At 40.6% G+C, this 21,542-nt stretch overlaps 1 protein-coding gene across 3 annotated transcripts in view; it reads right to left on the minus strand.

Annotated features, from left to right (window-relative positions):
- LNX2 (ligand of numb-protein X 2) overlaps positions 1 to 21,542 on the minus strand; it is a 96,395-nt gene that overhangs the window by 14,235 nt on the left and 60,618 nt on the right. For all 3 annotated transcript variants that reach the window (XM_072134341.1, XM_072134342.1, XM_072134343.1), the window contains exons 2-5: positions 21,028 to 21,515; positions 9,683 to 9,930; positions 3,162 to 3,361; positions 282 to 650 (exon numbers count right to left, since the gene is read on the minus strand). In XM_072134341.1, coding sequence (XP_071990442.1) covers positions 282 to 650; positions 3,162 to 3,361; positions 9,683 to 9,930; positions 21,028 to 21,428 — 1,218 coding nt within the window. In that variant the 5' untranslated portion in view covers positions 21,429 to 21,515. The remainder of the gene's footprint in view (positions 1 to 281; positions 651 to 3,161; positions 3,362 to 9,682; positions 9,931 to 21,027; positions 21,516 to 21,542) is intronic.

Below are 21,542 nucleotides of genomic sequence, written 5' to 3' on the forward strand. Positions count from 1 at the left end.
TTGCAGCTCAGTCCCATTGAAGTGAATGGGACTGAGCTGCAAATCCATAAATAGCCATTGTACAAAGTATGGCGCTGTTCAAGATGATCAGTTATTGAAGCTGCAGAGGTCATCTGGTGAGTGTTAGGGGTTACATATCCTAAGAAAAAGTCATTAATATTTTAGTCCCCAAAAGAGATTTTTTGACAAGGGAATCCCAATACTGGGGCAATGTCATGGGCACTATATGACATTAGTATGTATCCTATTTTAATATCTACATTTAGCCCCATTAGTGGTACCTGAATAATCTGAGCAGCTAGTTCCGGGGTGCCATGTTTTAGGTCAAGTCCATTGATTGCCAGGACGCGGTCATTGCTGTGGAGTCTCCCATCTTGAGCAGCCAATCCACCTTCAAGAAGGTCCAGAATGAAAACTCCAGATTCATCAGTTCTTCGGACAAGTTTGATACCAAGCTGCTCATTGGTCCCCCTTTTATTCAGAGTGACATGGAAGCTTTCTTCTCTCGACAAGTTACTGTCCATATGTGCCTGTGTTCTGCTTCCAAAGCGCCGCTCGCGCAGCACGGTGAGATGGAGTACAGTACATGGTTGGGACAAGACTACCCGGGCATAGTTATGTGATACATTGCTAATGTCAAAATTATTCACCTGTAGAAGATAAAAACATATATCAGTGGAGAACCAATATTTTAACGCTTACCATAGCAACAATTACAAGATGAGACAATTTGTCTTAAAAGTTCCTTGTTGTTTTGTGTCCAAAATCCCCCAAATTAACAGTCAAATTAAAGCACATTTACTTACCCGGTCCTAGGAGTTCACAGAAAGTGCATGTTCCGACAATCATGCACTGTGGCGCGATTCACTAAGATCTTGCGCCCAATATCCTGCATGTGTCGCTTCCCCGCTCAGGTCCGCTGGAGTTCACCTTCTTCTTCATGGTGCATGTAAGTGCTTGATCTTGTGACACAAATTGAATCTTAAATCCCGCGCTCAGTCCGAATCAGTTGGATCATCCGACTGCGTGCCCCCCCGATTTCTGACGCATGAAAGCCTGCGCCGGTGCGCCAAAATCCGATCCCATGCGACACAATCCCCTGGTCTCGAAAATCCAACGAAAGTGTGTCCGCAGACCCTTAGTAAATAAGCCCCATTGTCTTCTATCTGTTCCCTAATTACCGGGGTGAATTTACCCAAAATGCTACCTATACAGTTTAGAAAAATCCCCTCGGAGTGATACGATGCAGCCAAGTCTCCTGGATCATAACCAGTTCAAGGAAGGAGAAAGAAGTCAATGTATGTGACCACTATTACAGCATGGTGGAGAATGGAGCAATAGACTTCCTAAACTGCAATTTGGAGACTTGCATCGGGGGGGAGGGGGACATTGGAACACATCTATGCTTGGGGCTTCAAAATTGCCAAAGCCATCACTGCCTGCTAACCTACCAAAAGATCATTATCAAATAGGGGACACAAGAAAGTTTGGCTTCAGGGTCAGACTACACACGATTTGTTTGTAGTCTGTTACCATGGAGACACATACAAGCAATAAACTCAGAGGCAGACAGGGATATTTTGTGTCGAAATATTGCATGAAAAAAAAAAAATTGTAACAGCGCAATCTTCTATATGAGATGTTGTCTGTTGTTGCTGCTCTTCCTAAAAAGAGCTGAGGTGCAATACCAGGCGCAGCCCATGTACTAGAGTGGCTCTGTGTCTAGAACAAATGCCAATGTTTTTAGTAATTTTGGAAAGTCTCTTTAAAGAAATCTACCTTTTATGTCTCATGCACACGAATATGTGAAAACAGCCATATATACGGGTGTTCATTTCAATGAGTAATTCGGCCATCCATTTCAATGGCTGTATTGTGTACTGTACAGTGCAGTTTAAAATACATAGAGCATGTCATATTTTCATGTATGTATGTATTTCAGTTCCCTATGCCCCAGAGAAATCTATGGGAACGTATAAAATACGTGTGGCGCACATGCATGTTCACCGTATGCTGCCGTATATATGTGGTGTATCCAGGAAGACCAGAACCAGTAGGAGGTGCATTCTGTCAGTCCACTTATTATTTGCCAGCCCACCATATTTTATACGGATACAGTACGGATACGGTACCATACATGCTCATACGGTACATGCTCATACGGTGGTACATGCTCATACGGTACATGGCCATAAGGTTGAAAAAAGTCCTGTATTTACGGCCAAAATACAGCTGTATATACAGAACAGGAAAACCATACGGTTTTGTGCATGAGGCCTTAAGGCAGATCTGATGGTAGGTGGCTGGGAATGTGGTTAAAATCTAAAATACTTTCTAAACTAAGATCTATTCTCTCTAACTAATATGCTAATTATGTTCAGAGGCTACTGGGATGTGGAATAGCCTCTCCCGGCAATGGAAGCAAAGGTTACTCCACGCCCCAGTAGCCTCTGATGATAGTTAGTATATTAGTTTGATAAAGTTTATATTAAAGGAAACCTACCACTTGTAGTGGCAGGTTTCCGATAGCAATACCGGGCACCAGCTCAGGGTGAGCTGGTGCCGGAGCTTATTTTAGTTTAGTTTTTAAACGTTATAGCCGGCGCAGGCAGGTACGCGCTCGGCGCTTACCGTGCACGCGGCTACATAGGAAGTGAATGAGAGCCGCGTGCATGGTAAGGGCTGAGCGCGTACCTGCCTGCGCCGGCTATAACGTTTAAAAAGTGTTTTAAACCGCGATACCGCGGTTTAAAACACTAACTAAAATAAGCTCCGGCACCAGCTCACCCTGAGCTGGTGCCCGGTATTTCCATCGGAAACCTGCCACTACAAGTGGTAGGTTTCCTTTAATTTAAAAAATATTTTAGGTAACAGTAAATATAGATTAGGGTTAGCCACCTACCATCAGATCTGCCTTAACAGCTTTCCTTTAAGAAAACTGTATTTCTAAGAAGTAAACCATGACCTTTTCCCATAAATTATATTTCCATTTATCCGTATTTTTACCCACCATCATTAATACTGAGTAGAGGTTTCAGACAACACAGAATCATTAGGAAATGTGAACTATTTAAAGCCCAGACATCAGCAGTCTCCATCGACAACAGAATAAAGAGCAATTAATAACGTCTATTTACACAGCGCGTCTTGTATTCTCTTACTTGAAGTATTTGGTCACCAGCCAATAGTCTCCCATCCCGGGCAATGATGCCGTCACGATATATTTCCTGTATGACAATGTTTATTAAAGGGGTCTCGTTACCACCAACGATGCTGATCCCAAGTTCTATGTAGGGGTTGGAGCGATGGATCTCAATGGTTGTAATTTCTCCTTCAGGCAGGCTGGCCGGAGGATGCATAGCTGTCCAGTACAGACAAACAAAAACACAACAATATCAATAGGATGCTTATGGTTCAGTGCCGTCCCGATCAATACGCTGCAGAGATCAATATCACTCCACACTCTGCTACACAGCTGCATTATGTATTAGATACAAGTCTGGAGATATCTCTATAATTCACATTTCTTGGGAACAAGTCGGATTATATTCAAAATTCACACATTTGCCCGAATACACAGTTAATTTATTTTCTCTTCCTAAAAATAACAAAACATGTGTTTAGTAAGTTTTTGGGTAAACCTTATTGGCTGAACACACAGAAAAGAGATATTTGTTGATGATTTGAGGACCTACAGCAGGAATATGATATCCCCAGAACACACTTTTATGAATATAAGCATTTTAGGAAAACCCTAGGGGTACATTCCCCCTCCTCATTACACACAATTTATAGGATTTTGATGTCTGAAACTGAACGAGTTATATAGAAATGTTCGATGCTGTTTCGTCTTACTCCGACAAAAAGTCAATGTAAAAAAATATAAAAAAAGTTAAATTTACCACCAAGTACCGATAAAAACATGAAATAATTCAGCTACAAACAGACCCCCACTAAACGTCACGGTATATGAAAAACAGCAACAGAAACAAAAGATTAATATTAAAATTAAAGTGTTATTATCGAGCAAATTAACTTAAAAAACTATAAAACTCAGTATTGCCCTAATAGTACTGTATAGATGCAAATAAAATGCATTCATAGGATCACAATATTTTTAATGATTTTTTTTTTTTAAATTTCCGGATAGTAATAAAGTTTTAGGTTTTTTTGTTGGTTTATTTTATACTATTTTATACATATGTTGCATTGACTTTTTCCCCCAGAATTCATTGGTATAAATCACACGTTTAAGGGAGTCATCCACTTTCAGCAAATAATGACGCTTCATTGTTTACTTCCTGTGGATAGAAATCTGTCCAGGGTCATGTGACATCACACTGGTGCACGACATGTTATATCCCTGATCATGTGATCTCACAGGTGCAGGGCTTGTTATATCCCTGGTCATGGATGTCACACAGGTGCACGGCTCGTTAAATCCCTGGTCATGTTATGTCACAAAGGCATACGGCTCCATATATCACTGGTCATGTGATGTCACAAAGGTATACGGCTCCATATATCACTGGTCATGTGATGTCACAAAGGTATACGGCTCCATATATCACTGGTCATGTGATGTCACTCATGTGCACAGCTCGTTATATCCCTGGTCATGTGATGTCATACAGGTGCACGGCTTGTTATATGCCTGGTCATATGATGTCCCACAGGTGCACGGCTCGTGATATTCCTGGTCATATGATGTCACACAGGTGCACGGCTTGTTATATCCCTGGTCATGTGATGTCACACTCGTGCACAGCATGTTATATCCCTGGTCATGTGATGTCACACAGCTGCAGGGCTTGTTATATCCCTGGTCATGGATGTCATGTTTATAAAATTTCCTGCATCTCCACTCAATGCAGTCCCATGATAAAAGATCCCTCCTGTGATTTTCAAGGGTTAAAGTAATGATCTGCGGTCTGGTAGATTTGTTTTTTTTCCCATTATATTATTTAGTCTAAAGACTATACTTAGAATGCAAATCATTAGAGCAAACGATGTGTCGAGTCAGCAAAAAAAAAAAAAACTGCTGGAAGATTTCAGCTCTGAAGCCTTCAGGGTGTAACTGAGAATAGTAATGAAATTTACAAAGTTTTTTATTTATACTATTGATGAAATAGGAAGCTGAAGCTGCGGTACGGTATATATCATTGGAGCTCATAAACTTTAAAAGGTTGGGAACTTTAGATCTACATAAAATATGGATAATGTAAAGTAAATGAATGCTCCACATAATTACGGAGAGATAATTCCTTTACTGGGAGAATATCCTGAATCAGCCCAATTATTGATCACACAGCAAGTTTATGTAGTACATTCCAGGAAAGCGCCGCAACTAATGACTCCCCAGAAACGCAAGGACGGTATAATTTATTATCAATATAGAAAATTGAATAGGGCCGAGGGGAAGAGGATATGGCGGATGTAGTGAGAGCTCTGTAGGGGATATGTGATTTCCTAGGAAGGTACATCACAAACATCGTGTGTCGTGGAGGGAGGAATCGATTTTCACACTGATATAACATAATGGAATGTACAATATACATCCGCAGAAATGCAGACTCTGGATTTGTGATGCAATATTTTTGATATTAATAATTCATAAAAATATGTTCTGTACTACAACAATAGAGAATGTTATAAGACTTTCCACTTCTCAGTTACAATTTTATCAGTGTATGTGAATGTTAAAAAATATACAGAGTGAGGGAGATTTATCAGAAGTGTCTGAGAGCAGAACTGTTCCAGTTGCCCATGGCAGCCAATCAGAGCTCAGCTTTCATTTTCCCACAGCTGTTTTTAAGCTTAATGCTAAGCTCTGGTTGGTTTCCATGGACAACTAGAATAGTTTTACCTCAGAAAAGTGATAAATCTCATCCCCAGAGGTGTAACTTGACAACTAGAATAGTTTTACCTCAGAAAAGTCTGATAAATCTCCCCCACTGGAGTCAAAAGTCCAAGGACAACTTTTTATTTCTGAAATAAAGGGAAAATGACAGGCCTGATACTCAGCAAGTAATGGCTGAGGGGATCTTTTGTATCTTTTAGGCTATATCTGGAACTTGGCCGCCATCTTGAAAGACACCATAATGGAAAGGTGGACATGTAGTAGATCAAAAGCAGACCAAAATATCTCAGAAATTACTGTTACTGTACTGGTTTACATGTTAACATATGTCTAATAAGCCTTTGAATGATATAATATAATATAATATTCAATTGTATTATTAATCCCAGCTTTAAGATGCAGAACATATATATGCAAACTAAGGCTACATTCACACACATGTATGGGGGACATATATATACGGCCGATATACATCCCCATACACTTCTATGGGCTCACGGCGCCGTACGGGATCGGTACGGTGTAGCATACGTGTGGCACCGTACTGCTCTGTAGCCCGTAGAAAGATAGGACATGTCCTATCTTTCTACGTGTTATGGCGCGGGGCGCTGTATATTCCTATGGAGAGGGGCGGGGTGAGCGGTGCTCATCCCCTGTTCCTCTCCGCAGCGCCAATGTATGCCCGCCGTAGCCTAAACCTGTTCCAAAGCAGAGAGAAATCTAGCGACAAGACTAAAGGTGATAGACTCTAAATAAAATCAAAATAACCTGCTTTGGCGAAGACAAGAATCCCAATGTACAAATTTTTATGTTGGAATATTTTATGTATGTTTGTGAAAAAATAAATAAAAAAAGTTTAAAAAAAAAGTAACATTTCTTGATGTTCAAGAGTTATATAAAAAAACAACCGTGGTGCACAACTATGTGACATGTTTTCCGTGGTGCTGAACACAGATCTGAAGGCACAGGATGCAATCGAACCCACATGGGGAATCATATTGATATCTTGTAAAAAAAAATTTTTAACAGCTTGATCCCCAAATTATCTAATGTGTTCTTAGGCTTTCATGATGTTGTTTGTTTGTTAATGTTCTCTACATACCTGAAGTTTGACAGAGAATACATGTCATACAGATGTACTCTACGGACTTATAAAGGCAATTGGATACACTGGATTTTTTTTAGGGGTATCAGAGTACATTGGGGACTGAATACCTCTGCATGACACACTTTACAGCTTTTTTAATTGCTATAATTTGGCAAAGTATGAATAATTTTCTTTACACTTCAGAAATGCTTCATAATTTTTGTTGCTCTATTACACAAAATATTGATAAAATATATACAAAAAATACATTGAAACAGTTCTTCTCCTGACCGTGGTTTGTGCTGGTATTGCAGTACAGCTGCATTAACCTCTCAATGATGCGGCCTGAAACGGCTTTAATCACCGTTTTTTTAATCGAATTTTATCGAATTACCGAATTTTTAGCGAATTTTCGAATGTGGCGGTTTAATGGCTATAACTTCTTTTTTTATAGGGATACCTAAAAAAAAATTTTGATGCATTTTTTTAAGGACACAGTTAAAATGTAATAAAAGTTGAAAGTTGTTTTTTATTTTTAGTTTTATTTGGGGTTAAAACTGCAAAAGCGGCTTTTTTGTAAGTTATAGTATATATATATTTTTTTAATTTTCACATTTACTCAAAATGAACATGAATGAATTCCCTTTTTTGTTTCAGTCATTTTGATATATAATGGGGCGCATTTACTAAGGGTCCGCAGACCACATTTTTGTTGGGTTTCCCGACTTTTTCCGTTTTGCACCGCATTTAACTGGGGTTTTTGGCGCACAAAATCGGATTTTGCCACAATCGCGCAGACTTTCATGCGACACAAATCGGGGGAGTGCCCGTAGGACAACTGTTTCGGACAAACCGCGGGATTTAACATTCAAAATTGTGTCGCAAGCCAAGCACTTACATGCACCGGGAAGAAGAAGGTGAACTCCGGCGGAACTGAGCGGGGAAGCGACACATGAAGGAAATTGGACGCATGATCTTAGTGAATCGAGGCAGCTCTGAATCCTTGTCAGACAACACACCTTGGGGATCGCGACAGGACGGGTAAGTAAATGTGCCCAAATATGTATATGTCGGGCAAACGGGGCGACAACGGTGGTGTTTTTTGTAGTGTAGTGGGGATTTTTTTGTATTATATTGGGAAATGTGAATGTATTTTTTCATTTTTACTTTAATTTTTTCTATAAGAGCCCCAGTTACAGGGGGAAATGACCAACTGTGAAGGCTGATCTTGATCAGAGCTGTACTGGGTCTGATAAAAACCCAGCAGCTATGATTAGACCCTTTAGACCCGATGGTCACGTGACCGCCAAACCTGTAGAGCCGGCGGCGCTTGCTCTGCTCCTCTCTGCATCTCTACTTCAGCACGATGCAGTGAGAAGTGGAGAAGGGAGAAGCGGTAATAAACCGCATCTCCCTTGTGCCTAGGTCTTGCTTCCATGACTAGCGCGGGAGCAGAGGAAAACTGCAGCGATGTCTGAAGATATCACTCCAGACTCTGGACCTGCGCCCCCCGATGTCTAAAGTCAGCGGGCTGTCATGGAGGAGCTAAAGTGAATGGAGCTCAGTAGTAACACCACACACTCCCATAGTCAAGAGAGGTGCTGTTTTTATAAGAAAGCAGACATGTTCTTCAACCTACAAAGAACCCCATTAAGGCTTAAAAATTGAGAAAAGTTCATGGGGTGTGAATACTTTTACAACCTAATGTAAATTTTACAAATGAACTGCATACTAACAGTACACATTGGGCAGACTGGTAACATCCCTAGTTTATATGAACAAAACTACATCTTTCAGAAGAAGAATAGTTGAACAGAGCAGCTTCATTTTTCTCTCTTCTTACAAAATAATTTTTTTCCGAAGCCTCTGACAACAGTAAATAATTAGGATAATTGGGATTGTCTTCTCCTTCGAGAGCGAATCCATTTTTCTTCATGCTTGTAATTGACTTTCATATCCACTGCAGCAGGGGATTTATTAGCAGATGGAGGAAGAATTATTTTCTCTTAGATAAATATAGGATACTTGTTAGACATAATTGTCTATGGGGAGGATTTTCCCACATCATGAATCACTAAATATATAACTTCAAATTCTGAAACAGGAAGGCAAAGGACAAAGAGGAGCCGACCTTGACTCCTACAAGGTTCTGCTGATTGAAAGACGGGGGAAATGCAATTACCGCGTACTGGCAACCACTGAGATTTCCTCATCTACACAAGAAAACCATTAAAGATAACAAAAAAAAGAATACAGAACAGTCCTACAAGTCCAGAGGTTAAAGGAACCGGTTAGAGCCACCATTACTTTTTCTACATTTTCTCCGAAGGCTACGGCCTGCAAGAGGTGGTCAAAATGCCCCAGAAGAGCTCAAGGGCATCTAAAATTGTGTATGATATGGAAGTGGCAAAACGAACGGTCAATTGTTTCTCTTATTACGATATACACATAGAGCAACCAGCTTGGCTGCTTCTGTAATACCAGTCAATCATATCTTCAACATCTTGACATGATAGGGCTACAAGGTGGTGGGTATCAAGAAAACATAGCAATCTATGAGTTATACCATGTTAGATGTGAATATCTAGTAAATATCATCCTAGCCATTCCCTGCTGTGGGTAAGGACAAAAGATTTGTAAGAATTCAGAGAAAGAGTCTATGTCTACCTTGTTTCCTGTAATGCGAGGAAACCTGACTCCAAAATGTAAGCACTTTAATGGTGTAATGTACTTACTGTCAGATACAGTGCTCTCCTCGAAGGCAGGGTTATCAAATCCCTGGTCATCTGACCACAAAGGGAGCACCGTTGGTGTAACATTTCTTTCTAGAAGTGCAGGACAAGTTCCGGCTTTGTCTACATCTGGGGATACAGCTGCTGGGTGATCAATCACCCCAGGACCACCTTCACCTTCAATCTCTATTTGCAGCTTGCTGGCTCTTCGCTGGTCCAATACTTGTCTTCTGTGAGATGCTCCTGGACATCTGGAAAAATAAGATAAATTAAGATAAATTACTATGCAAACAATCTACATTCTGAAGTTTGGTAACTCCCAAGAGTCACAGAATTACCTGTTCCTTTGGGTTACTTTGATATGTTAATGTTCATGCCTTGGCATGCCAGTGTTTTCCCCAACGGTAAAATCGAAGTTCCACTCCATCATACTCTCTTTAACCCAGTTCATAAAAAGTTCACCAGGATGTAGTCTATTGCTGACAATCTCTAAATGGAGAGGAGTCCACACAAACTTACCCTACTCTATTGACACAGAAATTACTGCATGGTGTTCCCCACCTAAGCTAAAGGAGAACTTATCTTTTGGCTTTCACCCAATACAATTAAACAAAGTCAAGAGACCAGGGGAAGTAGAGCAGAAGTGTATCCTCATATGTACACAGTCTTACCATAGTCGCTATTGCATCTACTTGACTTACAATTTTGATCCGATGGTCATGGTCACTTCTGGGGGACACCATTGAGCCCCGAACATACAACCTACTTACAACTTACCACTTTATGTTTCTCCATCCTTCGTCCAAAAATTAGCTTTTTAGCCACTTAGTCAACATGTACTGATAAGAAGATGGAATCCTAGGAATCTACTGATGGGTCTCTACCTTTCAGAAATAAACCTCTGGTTTGACCCACATGCTTAGTCATGTTGCAAGGACTGTGGCAAATGGATGGTCTGCGATCTCGAGTGCTGTAGTCTCCTTTCTTCCTGCCAAGTACAGTGCCATACCTAGTAAGGTGGTTGTAATTGGTACTGTAGTTCTGCCCCATCCACTTTACATGAGCATAATGAATGGAAGAGTAGCCAGTGGCTTTAAGCAGATTATCAGTATCAGTGCTGGGTGTTGGAACCATTCATCTCTAAATGATATATAGGATCCAATCATTCTGAGCCGGAAAACCCTTTAAAGGGTGGTTATTATAGAGGTAGTACTAGAGTGTTATTGCCACCAATAGGATCATTCCTTGTATTTCTTCTAGAGGTCTAATATAATGGGATAAACCAGAGCTGGGCCGTCTCCTCCAGAGGAGTTACACATAAGGATAAACTTCCTTATATCAGTCCTATGAAGATGCACATGTTAAATAGATCAAAGCATCAAGGTAAAGAATATAAACAACAATTACAAGTCTATCTTACATATAAGAAAAAGCTTCTGGGGGTTGAAGACTTGAACAGAATGAGATGGAAATTGCCTACTTTAAGTACATTTATCTCATTTTCTGCTTTGTGAGAATCTATATTTTTCCTCTCTACTCTGTACACATCAATCCTCAGATAATCCTCACCTCAGCCTATCCTAAGGATAAAAAATAAAATGAGTGAGCACGGCTTACAAAGATCTTCAGATATGACCTGTAACCTTCCTTTCATACAAATCCTGTAGATTCTCCCAGCATAAGCTTCAAATACATCTCTAATGGGGAACTAAGTTGTATCAAACTCATGTGTCTAGAATAAAAGGGAATTATTGTGGCATCGATGGAAGCTCCCTGACCCCCAGAGCTTACATAGTATAATTATAGGTCTATCAATGTCAAATCTGAGGTCCACATAGGGGTTGCAGTCCTCAGATGACTTGTCAATGCGGAGATAGAACTTCTTTTGTCAATCCCTAGGTGAGAATAACCCAGATACATAAAGCCATGTTGGTGAAAAACTTTAATAAAAAGACAACCAATTAAATAACAGATATTAGGACACAAAGATGCTAAGCACAGGAACCCCTTCCCATGTTAAATGGGTTATTTGGGTCTTTCAATTGATGAATTTCAGGTCCGCCTGGTACTGTAGTTCAGCCCCTTTCATTTAAATGGGCCGATCTGCAGTACCAGGCACAGTCACACCAGTGAGTACGGCACTGTGTCTGGGTAGACTCCTTCTGTTTTACAGACAGGTTGAGATAAAGCCTCCTGAATTCCAACAAATGATACAATGATGGTAGAAATGGGGATAGGAGCCCTACAAATAGTTGGATATTATACATGGAGTCTCTCTATGCCGGGCAAACATCAGTAAAGAGACACTGTAAGAACTGTAACAGAGTCAGTGCTGCTGTTCGGTCAGAATACAGGGACTCCTTGCATAATATTTCACTTTGATGCAAGGATTCCCATACACAACACTGTGCTCTGTTGGATCTGACCAACACATGGGTCCATTTAAATGAACCAAGTACAATTGTGTGCAGCCAGCTTCGATTGTGAATGTTTCCTATATGCATCCTCAGTTGCCTAAAGGTTGGCAAAGAGAACTGGGAATATCAATGGGCACCAGATAGTTGATAAGAATAGATTGATCATTGTCAAAAGAAGGTAGTTTATAGTAAGGCGCTCTATTAAAGGAGACGGGGTTCCTGGTTAAAGTTTCCTAAGCTTCTCAGCCGAACCAGGCTAAGGTATCCATGGATTTCCCTCACCTAAACTTGGGTTAATCCCAAATATCCAAAAGTCTGCAAAGTGTTGCCTGTTATGCAAGTGTTGTCCAAGAAACTGAGTCCAAGAAACTGAAAAAAGAGGAAGGCTAGGGTTTCTTACAGTGCAGGATATCCTCCAATTAAAAGATGTTTCACAGGAAATCCCTTTAGGAATTGTGCAAAGGGAAAGATAAAAGGATTAAATATCTGAGATCATGTGACGGCCGTGGTCAATCGGTGTCCTCAGAGGTCACATGAGATGGGCTGTGATGTCACTACTAAACGTCAACACTACAGGATCACCAAGACTTGTGACCGATTCGAGATGTGCCCCAAGGCAACACCGTGTGAATGGGGGCTTTACCTCAACCTTTAAAAATTGTGATAATGGATTTTTCCTTTAAGTATACTCCTGGAGGCCTCACAACCCATTTTTTGCAATTTGATTTACACCTCTTTCTTAGGCCTGCAAACCTTTCAATAAATATTCCATTCCATTCAGCTCAATGTCATCCCATATACAAAGTGTTCACAGAAAAACCTGGTAATTTGAAGAAAGATTCAACTCAATCAACCCCTGAGCCATGATCTCATTTGTGGGCCCTTTCGGGGGTCTGAATTAGGAGCTAAGCCCCTCTACTTAGAGCACAATGCTCCGAGCACAAGGTCTGTGTGTTTTCCAGCAGTCTTCTGAGCAGACTCTAATAATTACTAACCTCCCACCAATTAGGCCGATAATCCGGACCCCTGTTCTGGCACTGTAAAGTGATTACGCAATCCCGAAATAAACCAGTACATTGTCTCACGTTATGTAACCCGTGCAATCTGACATGTTTTCTAGTGTTGGAAGGATTAGATTTACTTCAATCACATTCTAGACAGGAGAATGCTGTTCTTATTATATCATAATCTGGATATGAATTTACAGTACGTAGGGTCACGCCTGTCCTTTAATAATTGCTTAAAAATCCAAGTATTAATTGGGTATTTCACTGAAGAATGTATTTACTTGGTGCATATTTGTTGCATTCATTACTGTGACTACATACAGTACATCAGAGCTGGGTTGTATCTGCAGCATGCACATGGATTTCAGCAAACAGATTCAAGTACTCCTATATCAGTGATGGCTAACCTTTTAGAGCTGGAGTGCCCAAACTTCAATTAGAAGCCACTTATTTATTGCAAAGTGCCAGCACAGCAATTTAAGCAGTAATTTTTTTCTCATTTTTCTTTGACAATTTTCAATCGTTCAGCCTCCTAAGGACACCAACACAGGTGAAAGGAGGAGGGCACATTTGCCTATTATTGTAGGAAGATTCTATAGGAAGATTCTTTGAGTCCTGTCTGGTGAACTTCATTCTGGGGCAATGGCCCGGGTGCCCACAGAGAGGGCTCCGAGTGCCGCCTCTGGCACCAGTGCCATAGGTTCGCCACCACTGTCCTATATCATCACTGTACTTCCAAAAACTGCTAAATGATGACCTCTCCTGCCAATTTTCCATGAAATACCACTCCTGGAAGATCTCCTCTATGTTCTGTTGTTTGACTAATGTTCCGGAACTGTTGCTTTATACGGAAAAATATTATTTACTAAACAAGACGTTTCAAGAGGGGAACAGGGACTCCTTAAAGGGATTTTCCAAGAATCTGGAAACCCCTAGGGTTGGGAAAAGAAAGAATGCATACTTATTCTGCTCCCTCTTTGCCACTTCCATTTCCGTCTTCCCTCACTTGACCATGGACACAGTGCCAAAAATTGGAAGTTCTGGAGGGTACTGGTAGTCAGAGTAGGGTAGATGGGCTGTTTTTTTTTCACACCCATGTCTAGGCCCTATATAGGTTTCCCAGATTCCTGAAGACTTAAACATTGATGGCTTTACTTTACAATAGTTCAATAACCCCTTAATGACCAGGCCCTTTTTCCTTTTCGTTGCTTTACATTTTTCACTCGCCACCATCAAAAATCTATAACTTTTTAAAGTTTTCCATGTAAAGAGCTGTGTAACAAATTGCACTTTGTAGTGACAGTATTTATTATTCCATGCCCTGTACTGGGAAGTGGGAAAAAAATTTCAGACTGCGGTGAAAAAACGAATGGCACCATTTTCTTGTGGGCTTGTGTTTTACAGCTTTCACTGTAATTTATATAGGTTTTATTGTGTTTTAATACATTAAAAAAAAATAGAAATCTTCTGTACAAAAAAAAAATTATCTTTTGCCATATTCTGGTGCTAATAACTTTTTCAGACTTTGGTGTACAGAGCTGTGTGTGGTGTCATTTTTTGCAAGATGAGGTCGCCTTTTTCAGTGCTATCATTTTGGCGACTGTATGGCCTTTTGATCACTTTTTATTACATTTTTATATCTTGCAAAAAGTGGTGTTTTGGCCTTTGGGGGCGCTATGTTCCGTTACGGGGTCAAACGCCTAGAATAACTTTTATTATATTTAAAGTTTCAAAAACTGGCAGCACTCCGGATTGGTGTCAAAAAGTTGACGGGGTGTCTTTTATTCCATGTGCACATGGAATAAAAGACACCCCGTCACCTTTTTGACACCAATCCGGAGTGCTGCCAGTTTTTGAAACTTTATTACTGAGGCTCTCGGGCCAGAGGGCATCTGGACTTTGCACCCACCAGTATTGCGGTGCTGCTCCAAACTTTTACACATATTTTATTATATTTAGATAGATCAGACATTTTTATGATTTTTGCTGTTTATTTATTTTATGTCATACTACTGTATGGCAGTATATGGGGATGTTACTGATCATGTATTACAATGTGCCACTGGCATATTGTAACAAATGATCAAAATCTATATGGCCTTGGCTCTTACAAAAATTCAGCAAACATCCACCTTGTATTAAGAGGGCTCATCTCGTGAGCCCTTCTGTGAGCCCTCTCCAAACACCTACAGGTAACATGTGACGTAAGGGTTAAAAGGATAGGTTAAACCTACCATTAAAAATCCATCATGATAAACCAGGGACACTTACTCATAGATCCAGGCACTGTGACTGTGGTAATCTTCTTGTATTTGTTATCCATAGCCTCCTTTCTTCTAAATTCAATGTTTAAAATTATACTAATGATTCAGAAGGGCTCATGGGGGTGTTACCAAGGCCCCACCAGGCTGTAGCCTGACAGACTATTAAACAGTGCAGGAACACTTCTCCCCCCCACTGTGAGCTGAAACTAGCCATTCTACAGTGAGATTACAGCAAGCAGAGGGAGAAGTGAACTGCCGAGGGAGCAGTGAGGAGGGGAGACAGTAAAGCTACAACATGAAGGGTCTCTGATAACACCCCTAAGAGCTCTTCAGACTCATTAGCATAATTTTGTGAGTTAATAGAAGTAGAATTTCTTTAATGATTGGTTGCTGGGCTCTGCGTATGGATTAGCACAATATAAGGGATGTGATGCTTATAGGACTACCACGGCCCTACCATTGTACTTAACAGTGGGAGTCGTGGATGTTGGACCCCAATCATTTAAACATTGATTTTCTATTTTAAAAAACTGTGGCATTTTCGGATCTGAAATAGGACTCTTTGTACTATACAAACAAATTACTAGCTCCCCTTGGCTAAATATAAAATTTCCAAGACTATTTAATAGGGGGAGATTTATGAAAAGTGTCTGAGGTAAAACTGTTCTAGTTTCCTATGGAGACCAATCAGAGCTCAGCTTTAATTTTATAAACAGCTGTGGGAAAATAAAAGCTGAGCTCTGATTGCTTGCCATGGGCAACTAGAACAATTCTGCTCTCAGACACATAAATCTACATCAATTCTCAGATTTATACAAATGAAATAAAAAATCTAATTGATCAGGGGCACAGCCGCCATAAAATGATCATTTAGCATTTTGTACTTGGTGACGGATCTTCAAATTTTCCTCATTTTTGTATAAAAAAATATCTAGTGATAGGTTGTAGGCAGGGACGTAACTTGAGGGGGTGCAGAGCTTGCGATCGCACCAGGGCCCAAGAGGTTTAGGGGGCCCTTATGGTGTCACTTTCCCATATTAGAAGACTATTACTATAAACCATACATTATAGTCGGGGCCTGGCACAGACATTGCACTGGGGCCCATCAGCTTCTAGTTACGCCACTGGTTGTAGGAGTAGTAACGTGTGAGCTGTTATAACGTCTTGTCATTTGGTCTCATGGATTGCTTTGCAGAAGAAGAATATGTGAGATGGTCGTAAAATTGCTTGTTCAGTTCTTAACTATAAATTTCTCTGGGACTTGTAGTCATTAGAAGACAATTTCAACAACCTGTAACAATGTGCTGTTCGTAATATGAATATAATAATAGGTGACTGGGGAATCCTGTCCGTGATTATACTGGAGATCACATTCTTCCAGCAGTAAGCTGCAGAGATAAGCCCCGGGGGCTGTGAGCAGTGAATGGCCCTCTGTGCTGTAAAACATTGACCTCTGCCATGTGCCTGCCCTCATTGTGCGCAACGCTATCGAGATCGTGCCATTACGTCAATTCCATTACAAAGGTGATACTCTAAAAATATTGATACAGCGGATTTGGGAAGTGCAGGCTGTGAGCAGAGTATCGCTAGCGGCTGTCTGCCTCTTCTCTGTATTAATGTGATTCTCATACAGAACACTGCAAGCGCTGCTACAAAAAACTGCTGACAGGACAGAAAACTGCGCGGATACATACGTTATATGCTGCTGTGTTAAATACACAAATAGAAACTCTTACAAGAATAGACTCTTTGGAATATTAGTATCGGGATTCAATGCCTTTCAGGGTGACCTATTCTCCAAAATAAAAATGGTTTACTTTGGATATTTTATACCTCCAGTTTTGTGCATAATTATGTCATTGTCGGTTCTGGCCCCCTGATATATCCGTGGGCTGTCAGCCATGTCGGATAATTTTATGCTAGGCCCTTTGCTATAATCTTCGTCAGAACATACATAGGTTATAGCTAGTGCTCAGGTGAGGGTCAGAAACGCTCCGTGCTGGCGCACTACACTGTCCAGCACGGCTCCCTTTGCGCCCATAAGTGGCAAAGGGGGAAAATAATCGCGCAAATAATTATGATTATTTCAAGGCCTTGATAAAACTCCACCACAAAGTTCAATACAGAAAAAAAAGGAAATAATCTGTGCTTCAATTTGTATCATTTTGGGTAGGTGGGAGTATATACTAGGTGTAGAGTCAACTCTATCAGCAGATAGTCTCCTCCCCCCAAAATAAAAGTTTGAGCCTTTCCCCCCCACTGGATCCAGTGCCATCCCTCTGGTACCAATCATAGGCTTCAAAAATCATCATGTACTGTATGACTGAAAGAGTGATTATATAGGCCGACCATCAGTAATTACTACAATGAAACAAAATATTGGGGAGGTCAAATTGAATTTGTGCGGTGGCATAGTACATAGGTAACTGGTAACCCATAAATCCTCCTTTAACTGTAACTAATAACTAGTCATATAGCAGCTTCTAAGTCTGCATACCGGGCTAGGAAAAAGGAGAGCAAAATACAAATAAAAATAAATTAATTGAACCTACTAAATCAAATCATTACTAAATCATTTTCTAAAATGGGATGATAATAGTTAATCATGTTCTTGAAATTATTTATAAAGTACAGTACAGGGGGTGTGGTCAAACGAACGAAGAGGAGCGGTCCCCGTCTCCGGTTGTAACCGCTCATACTGAATATACACCCACCTCCCTCCAGCTCCCTCCCCCTCTGCCTAAATTTGCTGACAGCAAACAAATTTCACACCTGCACAGTCAGATCCTTCTATTTGCCATAAGCAGTGAAGACAGGGCGGCTCTTCTCCACTCTCACTCCGCATGGCAAATAGAAGGGTCAGTAAGTTTAGGCAAAGGGGGAGGGAGCTGGTGGGAGTATGTTTAATGAGGGGAATGAGAAGTTACTCCAGGAGACGGCGGCTAATTTGACCACACACCCCACAGACTTACTCGTCAGTGCTGGCAGGGAGACGGGTAAAGTTTGTTATCCATATACAGAGATTTTAAAACCATGTTTAGTGTTCTGCTCAAAAATTGCCTTCTGGTGACAGGTTCCTTTTAAGTGTGAATTTGTGGGGTCATTTCTCACCCCATCGCTGTCCCAGTGTGTTATGACTATATGATGCCAATAAAATAAGTGATGAAATAGGGAAGTTGTAGAACAATGTATTAAGGTACTAGTTCCTAAAAATAACCATCAAGCTATGAGTCTTAAGGCAAAAATAATAAACTGCAGAAGGAAAAAATCAGAATGAGAAAAGGTATGGAGAATGAGAGAAGAAGGCAGGAAATACGTGACTCGTGGTCAGCACTAACCACATAATAAGAACTTGGCAACTGGTAAAGTTCCCCTACATTCCATGTGTTGAGTTATCCAAACCTAATGCTCAAAACTATTTTGAGGAGAGGAAATTTTTTAAAAAATGGATCTGTCCTCTGAATATGCATGTCCTGTGCAGTGGCGTAACTAGAAGCTGATGGGGCCCCAGTGCAATGTCTGTTCCAGGCCCCTGACTATAATGTATGGTTTATAGTAATAGTCTTCTCATATGGGAAAGTGACGCCATAAGGGCCCCCTAAACCTCCTGGGCCAGGGTGCGACCGCAACCTCTGAACCCCCGCAAGTTACGCCCCTGGTCCAAACTTATGGACAATCTCTCATCTCTGTTGAGACAATCTCTCGATCTTTTGATAGATATAGATTCCAAACAAGCATTTTTAAAAAATCACATGTTTTATCGCAGTATAATTTACGTCTTCCTTATTCTGAGGATAGCATCCAGAGTTTGTTATTTATCTCAGTGCAAAAAAATTGATATTCAGAAATTAGTTTTGTGTCTTATCATAGAAGCAGCATCTATTTATCCATGAAAAGGATAAAAAAAAGATGGAAATAGATCGATAACAAAAATCTGCTGCATAGAAAACACAACTGCTAATGATCTGAGGTCCTTTGTTTCACTCAATCCTTATATGAATGTATATAATTAGCAAAGAATACCTTCTCCAGGGATGTTTCTACTCTGGGTGTGAACAGAATTGACAGATTTGTTGTTAGATTTTCATAGATTTTTTTAATAAAATTCCATTTACACAAAGAGCAAAAAAAATTGCATACTGTTTAGTAGACGCTGCCCTACAAGGCTGACATTTTTCTTGACCTCACTGTGTAGCACAATGAATTAGATCCATGGAAACATCTGCATGTCACACGTGAATTTTCCTTGAAGAACACGTGAACACGTGTCACCTCTCCTGACATGTCTATTTCTGTCCACATGGGGGTATTTGTCTCCATACTCTAACCCTGTCCAATCCATTAAGTCCTGACTGCAAGAAACACCCATTTGACAAGGGAAACAGCTAACCTACTAAATGCCACCAGCTAAGCCACTGCAGCATAGAAATTCTGTGGTCGTTGCAACTTTGGCCATGATCGTCATCCCCTGTGATGTAATCGGAGAACAACGATCCATGGCTATAACGACTGGGCCTCTATAAGAGACTCCAGGGTCTATAATTTCTGCTGATCTGTCAAAGCATGCTGGTGGCACACAGTTACAGGTCGTTAGCAAAATCACCATATACAGCAATACAGTAATATACTCTAGGGCAGTGATGGCAAACCTTTTCGATACCAGTGCTCAAATTACAACAAAAACCCACGTATTTATAGCAAAGTGCCAACATAGCAATTTAAACAGTAACTCGCTGTTCCACCACAAATTCAATAGAAGAAGGACCTCCATCAGTAAACTGCCCTTGCCCTCACCCTCTCAGAAGCAGAGGATGTGTTGTTTTGAAGAGTGGCATCTACATGGCCTGTGCCTGCAGGTGAATTCTTTAAGTCATGTCTGGTGAACTCTGTGCTGGGGCAATGTGGCCTGGTGCCCACAAAGAGGGCCCTGAGTGCCACCTCTGGCACCCGTGCCATAGGTTCGTCACCACTGCTCTAGGGTAAAAGTATCCTAGGAGGTCTAAAATCACAGCAAAAAAATAAATAATAAAATCATAAACATGCTAGATATCACCGCAACCCAAAAGTCCTGATCTTACAAAATATAAAAATGATTATTCCCAGTGGTAAACCCGTAGCCGAATATAGCACCCAAATATCTGAATTATTTGCCTTTTTTTAATCTTAAATAAAGTGGAATAAAAATATATTAAAAGGTTGTACAGTCCTCAAAATGGTAGGAATAAAAGAAAAACAATTGCACTTTAAACAGGTCTGTACACTATAGTATGAAAAAGCTATTAGTGACAGAATATTGTGAAACAAACATTTTTTGGGTACAAAAGGTCAATTTCGCTGCATTTTGAATTATTTCCTGTTTCCTAGTACATAGCAAGGAATAGTAAATACTGTCACTAGGAAGCACAATTTTTATGCAAAAAAAGTCCTTATACAACTCCATAAATGGAAAAATAAAAAAGAGTTCTGGGTTTTTTGAAGGAGGGGAGCAAAGAATAGAAAAAGGGCACCGACAGGAAGGGGTTAAACATAAAAAATATACTGGCTATATACTGGACCTGATTTGGGTACATTATTTGGCTAAGACTTAAATTCAAGACAGTATGAGAGAAGAAGACTGACCACTGGGTGACTATGTCCTTCAATGACGTTAAGAACCTCACCTGTTTTTGAGATGAGCCTCCACATCACAGCGCTGCATGGTGTCCTTGCAGGCATTGGAGAACGGACAAGAGACGACAAGCTTGTCCAGCAGTTTGTGCACCAGGATACTGGACTTCTTGCACAGTTTAAAGTGCAGTCGCTTTCGGTCCAGTGGACAAAAGTCTTTCTCCTGTAAGAAGTTTCTGAGGCACTTGTAGCAGAACGTATGGCCACATGGGGTATCCAGCGGCTGTAGCAATGGTTGAAGGCAAATGTGGCATACCAGGTCATCATCTACTTCATTCAGATAATTGTACAGGTGGTTCTCCCTGGTCCAGTGCTGCTGACCACACTCAAAGCACAAGGGATTCAATGAGGCATCATCCTCCACCACCACTAGCTCTTCCGTCGTGGTTCCCATTGTCAAAAGTCCAATGCACCTCAACAATCAGGCTTCGTTCCAGCCCTCAGAATACCACATGGGGAATGGACACTGCCATCTGCCTTCCTAAAAAAAAAGAAACAAAATGGTTAT

The sequence above is a fragment of the Engystomops pustulosus genome, chromosome 2 (genome assembly GCF_040894005.1).
Source record: "Engystomops pustulosus chromosome 2, aEngPut4.maternal, whole genome shotgun sequence".
Taxonomy (NCBI): Eukaryota; Metazoa; Chordata; class Amphibia; order Anura; family Leptodactylidae; genus Engystomops; species Engystomops pustulosus.